Here is a 7,592-nt window from a genome sequence, read left to right on the forward strand (position 1 = left end):
CTTCGTTGGTGGCACTCACCCTGGATACCATCTTGTTTCAGTGACACGAATGAAGTGGATGTGCCCCTGAACACCAGGGTGGGCACCAAGCGCTACATGGCTCCCGAGGTGCTGGACGAGAGCCTGAACAAAAACCACTTCCAGCCCTACATCATGGCGGACATCTACAGCTTCGGCCTCATCATCTGGGAGATGGCCCGCCGCTGCGTCACGGGAGGTAGGCGGTGGGGCGGCCTGCCTGGTCCTACTGGTTTGCCCATCGTTGAAGAAACAGCAGCTGCTGTGGGGTAATTTAGATGTCACGTCTGTCAGAGTCCCCAGGAGCGCCCCCCAGATGCCGTGATGGCTCTAGGACTCGGCACGTAGTCATTCTCACGGCTGAGATGTACGGTGAGAGCCACAAGTCTAACTCGGACAAGGAAAGGGCCGGGGGCAGAGTCAGGATGCCGAGCCCCTCCCACTGTGGACCGTGATGACGTCTGTCATGCACTGTCACACAGGGCACTCACAGCAAAGCTGGTGGTGTGGGCATCCTCCTCCTGGCCACTCCCAAACCCCCGGCTCCCAGAGGGAAAGCAGGTGTCGAGTGCGTACCGTCCAGGAGCAGCCGTGCCTTTACCACAGGGAGAGTTCTGTGTGCACGCAGGGCGTCGTCTTGCCTGCAGGCTCCTAGGCACCAGCCCAGGGCGGCCTTGCAAGCAGGCTTCAGTGAGAAGCCCGGCGTCAGGCCTGCTGTTGTCTGAACTCTGGTCTGCAGCTCATGTCTCTCCACTGTGGGACAAAGTCAGCCAGAGGGCTAGACACGCATTTCATTGGTAGGAACAGCCTGCTAGTCGGTGGTCCTGTGTATGGTGTAGAGTAAGTGCAAGGGTTCGCCTTGCCCCCCACCCACGGAATACTGGCGTTTCCTGATGGGCTGTCACAGTTCTGGGGTGCTGGCTGGAGGGGAGGAAATAATGGGCATGAATAAGAGAAGCCCGTGCACTCACCGTTCGAAGTGGACCCCCAGGCCCTAGCTGTCTTCCTTGGGTAGGAGCTGTGTGGCCCTGTAGCTCTGCAGGTTGGCTGCGCAGTGTGGCCACGGTGTCCCTCTGCCTGCAGGGATCGTGGAAGAGTACCAGCTGCCGTACTACAACATGGTGCCCAGCGACCCATCCTACGAGGACATGCGCGAGGTCGTGTGCGTCAAGCGGCTGCGGCCGATTGTGTCCAACCGCTGGAACAGCGACGAGGTGAGTGCCGGCTCCCCGCAGAGGGGGCGGGCTTTGGCGCCCACCGCCCTCTCTGCTCACCATTTCTTCTTTGCTTCCAGTGCCTGCGGGCCGTGCTGAAGCTGATGTCAGAGTGCTGGGCCCACAATCCAGCCTCCAGACTCACGGCGCTGCGGATCAAGAAGACGCTGGCCAAGATGGTGGAGTCGCAGGATGTAAAGATCTGAGCTACGCGCTGCAGGCGCCGCCCCTGCCCCTGGGCTCGCCGGGGCCAGCATGGGAGGAGGACTCGAACCTGGCTCACGCCCGCCCTCACTGCACCTTCCCAGGCTGCTAGCGTCAGACCCTCCCGTATCCTAGAAGCCGGGAACTCGTAGACACTTGGTTTCTATACGAACAGCTGTGTTTTAAATGTGGTATTTGATGCCTTTTTTTATTGGGTTTCTATGAACTGCATAGACTTCAGTCCTGATGAGTAGGGCTCCAGTCAGACTCTGGGTGCTGAGCTGCCTGGTCAGCAGGTGGTGCTTTCTGTGAAAGCCTCCGGAAGATAGAGTTCAGCAGAGGTGGAGAAGCACACGCTTGCCTTCTACCCGAGGACGTTCCATCTGTGCGCTCCGCTTGCCTTTGCAGAGTGGCCCCGAGGGGGCGCCTGGCCTGCCTCCGTCACCCGCCAGCCGCCCTCGGCTGCCCTGGGAGCTGGAAGACAATGACGGACGAGTGCACAGGAAGGTGCTGGTGGCTGCTGGTTTGTGCTTTAAAAATGCAATTTCTGACCGAGAGTCCCCTTCTTTAAAAGCCTTGCGGGCTGGAGAGCTCCCCTACCCGTGTTTCTTCTTAATGTCAAAGTCAGTGTCAAGGCCAAAAGAAGTCTAAAGTGCCCATGAATCTGGACTGTTTTCCTGCCACCACCCTTTTTTTTGGGGGGGGTATTTTGTTGGGAAGAGCACCCTCCCCAGAGCTGGAGCCTCCAGTGCCATAAGCTGCGTCACCTGGAAAGCACCTGCTGTGCGTTGGCCCGCAGTGCCAGTGCCGCTGACTGCCTTCTGTGTTCCTCGTTCTCAGTGACTTTTAAAAGGGAAGTTATTTATATTTTGTGTATAATGTGCTTTACTTGCAAAACCCCTGCTCCCTGACAGCCTGCGGGGGTCACATGTGTCCGTGTATTAGCAGCCAGCTCACGGGGCCCTCAGCCCACCCCCCAGGGGAGACACTGGGGAGAGCGGGACTATGGGGGAGTGTTCAGAATGATCGCGGCCACGGCAGGGCTCCCCATGCCGGGCCCTGTCAGCCCTGGGCAAAAATGTGTCCACTAAGATTGCAATGTTCCTTTATGAGAGGAGTCTCTTGATTAGAAATGTTGTCTCAGAGCTGATGGAAATCCATGCGCAGCTGTTAATTAAGCGTGTTGTAGACAACCAGATGGTTTGCGGTTTCTGCGCCCTGCCGTGTGCAGACACTGGAGAGTCGGGAGAGGCTCAGCACCTGGTCAGCACCCGTGAGCACGCAGTGCGCCTGTCACTCAGTAAAGTGGTGCCAGTTTCCTAGATGCTTTCCCGCCTCCAGGAACGGTGCAGGTCCTGCAGCTTGCTACCGCGTAACACCTCCAGATAGCCACCTCCTGCTCAGAACACACAGCTCATGGGTGCATCCCGTGAGATCGACATAGCATCCACGCGGGGATATCACACACGGTCAGAAAGGCTTAAAGTAAACGCGGGCAAATCACAGCACGTGTCCTTCCGTGTCGTTGGAAGCTAAAACGCACATGTGGGTGTCTACACAAATTTGAAGCTTGCCTTATCCGTCTGGATTGTTTAGTAAGTTGCATCTCACATAATCAAAATCGGAAGTGTTTATTAAGATAAGTAAATTTGCATATTGGCAGTACCAAATAACTTGCCTTTTTGCCTTTTCAGAATGTTTCCCCATCTATATATCCAGAAATATATTTTCATCGAGATTGCCACGTGACGTTTTTGAGCCCTGGTTAACCTTGGTTAACCTTGGTTTGTGTATGACTTGATAAACTAAAAATTTTGGTCATCTTAGTATAGGAAATTTATACCGAAAGGCAAATTTCATTCTTAGAAATGCTAAAATGGTATGTGAAGCAAAAAATTGCAGTGTATGAGGTCACAATGATAATGTTTTTGATTAGTGTGGACTGGTGACAGTGATACTGAGAATTAACCCGAAAAAACTTGTTCAACAAAAACATTTCCTAGGATACGATCTTCTTTAAAAAGCAAATGCTGCCAGATTTGGAATCCTGAAATCTAAAAAAAAAAAAAAAGTTGCATGAAACTTAACCATTTTCTGCTCTCCTTCTCACTCTTACTCTTAAATTTGAAGTTTAGCTACTAAGTGAAGCAATTACTCTGTCAGCCAGTAAGGGGAAGCCCTGTGTGTGTGGTACCACTGTTGATAATTGATGAGACCCTGAAAGTTTAGAATTCAGCATTCATAAATGTCTGGCTTCAGCCAGCCATACCTTTTAAATATCATAAACAGAAAAGCAAAAGCCTAAAGGACCTGGATATGAACAGCGGGAGTGAGTTCTCTTATGCGGCGGCGAGTCTGGGATTAAAGGCTCACCGAGACCCGCTTCCCTTTGTCCTGCAGCTCTCCCTGTGCTCGCTCACTGAACAAGTCTCTGAAGTGCAGCGCTTTCATCAGCTTTTCCTGTTGCCTTCCCAGCGTCCAGGGGTGTTCATAAACTCAGAAAGTGACCTTCACCTGTGGTTTCTGAAAAATCGCGTTTCCCTAGAATGTGCCAGATGTTTTCCCTATTCACTCCTCACAAATACTCAGTACCTCGTTTTTCGGATGCTTTATTTAGAACACAAATGCAGTACAGTTTTTAAAGAATCGTGCATCTCGAGGTGGTCCAGGATTAAATTTGATACTGAAGAATAATTTATTCCAAACAGATTTTTATATATTAAAACATTTCTTGACATATATTTTGTTTTGAATTGTTTCTAAATATCTTGAAATAATTTCAACCGCAGAAATACTGTGTGCGTTTTTGTTAAAGAATCATGGCCCTTGGACTGTTTAAAAGTGGCAGCATTGGAGAAGAGCTCGGTCAGAGGCAAAGGTCGCCTCTGCGCCCTGTGCTGTGGCGAGAGCCGCGCTGGGACCCGGCCGAGGGCAGCAGCAGGGGCCACCATCCCCATCGTCCCTCAGGAAGGCGTGTGAATGCAGCTCCCGCAAAGGGTGAACTATCGCCGTAACTTTAGCTTGTGCTCTGTACTCTGCTTTTCCGTGGAATTATTTAATCCTCTTAGTGACCTCTGTCCTTTCCATTTACAAACTGAACTGCAGTATATATTGTATAAAGTGAACATATCCTTACAGCCTCATTAGGGAGAGTGTACATAGATGTTGAAAGAAGGGCAAAGACAAGCAATTTTATTATGCAATTGTAAACACCAAAACCAAGAGACTCGTCTTTGATATGTAACACACTAAATGTATTTTGTACAGCATCTGGCCTGAAAGGTGCCTTATTAAGTTTACCATTAATTGCTTTGTTCTATATACAGATTATGTCCAATGTATCATTTTTAAGTAAATAACCTTATTTTAGTATACTTAGTGATGTGTTTGTGGTACTGTGCTGGTTCCGTTTTGTGTATCAGAAGCCACTGGTGAGGTGGTATAACAGAGAAGTTAGTGCCCACGTGTGCTTTGGCCACCAGGACCCCGGCACCGAGCGGGAGTGGGGGGTGACCACGCACACCAGCCTTGGGGTACATGCGGAAGTTACACATTTACTGTGGTGAAAGGAATTTTCCTTTAAAACACAAAACAATGCTTTTTGATGGTAAAAGTAGGCACTCATGGCAGAAATTGGGGAAGCTGGAAGCAGAAATCCCTCTAAGTTATATTGCAGACATCGGCACCACATTTGAATCTTTATCTTCAGTTTTTATTAAGCTGGGTTTTTTTTTTTTTTTCTTACAGAAGATCCCAGTGTGCCATTAAATACCCATTGAGGACATTTTTTAGTGGCTGCATAATGTTCCACCAAGTAGATGGAATCATTTATTTCTGACTACTGGGTTATTTTCATTGTTTTGGAAAATAGAACCAATGTATTGACCACCCTTGCACATGAGTCTCAAGATGGTGTTCCTACAACCAGCACTGGTGGATGTGAACTTTTTCAGAGCTGCTGTATTTAGGGTGGGGAGAACCAGACCTGCGATTCCTGGTGGGTGCTGTCTGTTGCACCTGCTGTGCCTCACCACCTGGCCAGGGGCTGCTTTCCAGCCTTTACTTAGAGCAGTGGCTCAGTGCCCTGGCCAGGCGCTGCTCCTGCGGCCCCGCGAAGGAAGCCTCAGCCCACCTTGCCTGAGCTCGCAGTGACATCCTGACCCTCACTGCCCACAGAGGCCGGCCACCTGCCCAGGCTGGTGTCACCGTGTGTGTGGTCACTCCAGCAGTGCTTGCTTGAAAGGGTTACAGAGAGGCGAGAGAAGAGTCTTCCCTGCTGGTTCACTCCTCAGGAGCTTCTTCCGGGTCTCCCACTTGGGTGCAGGGGCCCAAGGACATGGGCCATCTTCCACTGCATTCCCAGGCCATAGCAGAGCTGGATCAGAAATGGAGCAGCCGGGACATGAACCGGCGTCCATGTGGGATGCCGGCACTGCAGGTGGCGGCTACGCCACAGCGCCAGCCCCCTGGCGGCGTGCGGGATGCTTTCTCAGGCCGCTGACAGCAGACACCGGCACTGGTTGGTAGCTCTCAAAAGGTATTCGTGTTGGGTGGGTGGGAGCTCACACAGAAGGCTTGTGGGAGTGTCCACTTAGTGTTAATGGAAGGCGGTTTTCCATAATAGCAGCTTACTTCTAATGCTACGTGATGGGGAACACGTGGGTTTCCCAGGCTTACCAAATACTCGCTTTCCTTCCATCTCTAAAGACGCTGGCCCCCAAACTGGGGCAACAGCTGGTACTCCGTTTTCCCTCCCAGCACCATCGCACTCGGGAGACTGTTTCCAAGGATGCTTTGCCACGAATAGTGCAGACAGAACCAGACCGGGCTAGTGCTCGCTGTTCCGATCAGCCTTGTGGAGGATCTCCGTTTCACCCCAACACTAACTGGCCCCTAAGTTTTCACTTGGAGAGGTCCCTCTGCAGCTGCCTGTGCCCCCGCCATCTGCCACGTCACACACGAGTGAGTTAGCTTTGCTCCGGTCCTTGGGGCAGTCCCTTGCCCTGGGGGGCATGGTCCCCTGATGTCAGTGTCACTGTTGGGGACATGGGAGCTCATTACTGTAAGCTCTGGGTGCAGGGTAAGGGTGGGAATGAATGAGTCCCTCAGAGGCTGGGTCCAGTCCCAGCTCCGCCTCCAATCCAGTTTCCTGCTAATGGAGATCGGAGAGACAAGTGGCAGCTCCAGTTCTTGGGTTCCTGCACCCCCGTGAGAGCCCTGGATTAAGCCCGCATCTTTAGCCTGGCCCAACCCCAGCCCCAGCTCTAGGTGGGTACTTGAGGAGTGAACCAGTGGATGGAAGATTTCTGTGTCTCTGTCTCTGCCTTCAAATAAGTGAAAAAAAAAATTCAAACATTTAAGGCAGAAGCAGGGACTACGGCTGAAAATTTCACCCATGAGCGCCCTTTGAGGTGGGCTTACTCTCTGGTTTCAGTGGGGTGTGTGTGGTCCGCCTACTGCTCCAGTGACAATTGCAGGTCCCTGGACTTGTCCAGTAGCCTTCTCCCCTGGGTGCTCCACGTGTGCTCAGATCATGAAACCCAAGGTGGTCCTAGATCCCCCAGGACCCCTACCTCTACCTCACTGCTCGTGTCCCAGACTTCATGCAGGGACCCCACGTACAAGTCCTTAAGGGTCACTTATATTGGAGGTATTTTCAGGCTGGGGAAAGAACTTGGGCTTTTGGGTTTTGAACCTTCAAAGTAGATTTCAGGGTGGGCGTTTGGTGCGTTGGGTTAAGCACCCCATGCTGGAGTGTCTGATTCCAGGCCCAGCTGCTCTGCTTCTGGACCAGCTACCTGCCAATGAGCCTGGGAAAGCTCCCGACACCCACATGGGAGACCGTGATGGAGCTCCTGGCTTCAGCCTGGCGTGGCCCTGGCCTTTACCAGGCCAAATTCTACACCCCTCTGAGCCAGGAGCTTCCTCCGCGTCTCCCACCCGGGTGCAGGGGCTCAAGCACTTGAGCCATCCTCCACTGCCTTCCCAGGCCATAGCAGACAGCTGGATCGGAAGAGGAGCAGCCGGAACTAGAACCGACACCCATATGGGATACCAGTGCTTCAGGCAGCGGCTTTACCCGCTATGCCACAGCGCTGGCCCCTTCCACCCGCTTTACCAAGTAGTTTTGCTCCCCGAAAGAAATTGAGACAGAGC

The 7,592-nt window shown here is 52.2% G+C and overlaps 1 protein-coding gene across 3 annotated transcripts in view; it reads left to right on the forward strand.

Annotated features, from left to right (window-relative positions):
* BMPR1A (bone morphogenetic protein receptor type 1A) overlaps nucleotides 1–4,810 on the forward strand; it is a 137,666-nt gene extending 132,856 nt beyond the window's left edge. For all 3 annotated transcript variants that reach the window (XM_070057996.1, XM_051823147.2, XM_070057997.1), the window contains 3 exons: nucleotides 42–217; nucleotides 1,102–1,232; nucleotides 1,313–4,810. In XM_070057996.1, the coding sequence (XP_069914097.1) occupies nucleotides 42–217; nucleotides 1,102–1,232; nucleotides 1,313–1,438 (433 nt within the window). In that variant the 3' untranslated portion in view covers nucleotides 1,439–4,810. The remainder of the gene's footprint in view (nucleotides 1–41; nucleotides 218–1,101; nucleotides 1,233–1,312) is intronic.
* Nucleotides 4,811–7,592: the final 2,782 nt, after the last annotated feature.

Source organism: Oryctolagus cuniculus, chromosome 15 (assembly GCF_964237555.1).
Source record: "Oryctolagus cuniculus chromosome 15, mOryCun1.1, whole genome shotgun sequence".
Taxonomy (NCBI): domain Eukaryota; kingdom Metazoa; phylum Chordata; class Mammalia; order Lagomorpha; family Leporidae; genus Oryctolagus; species Oryctolagus cuniculus.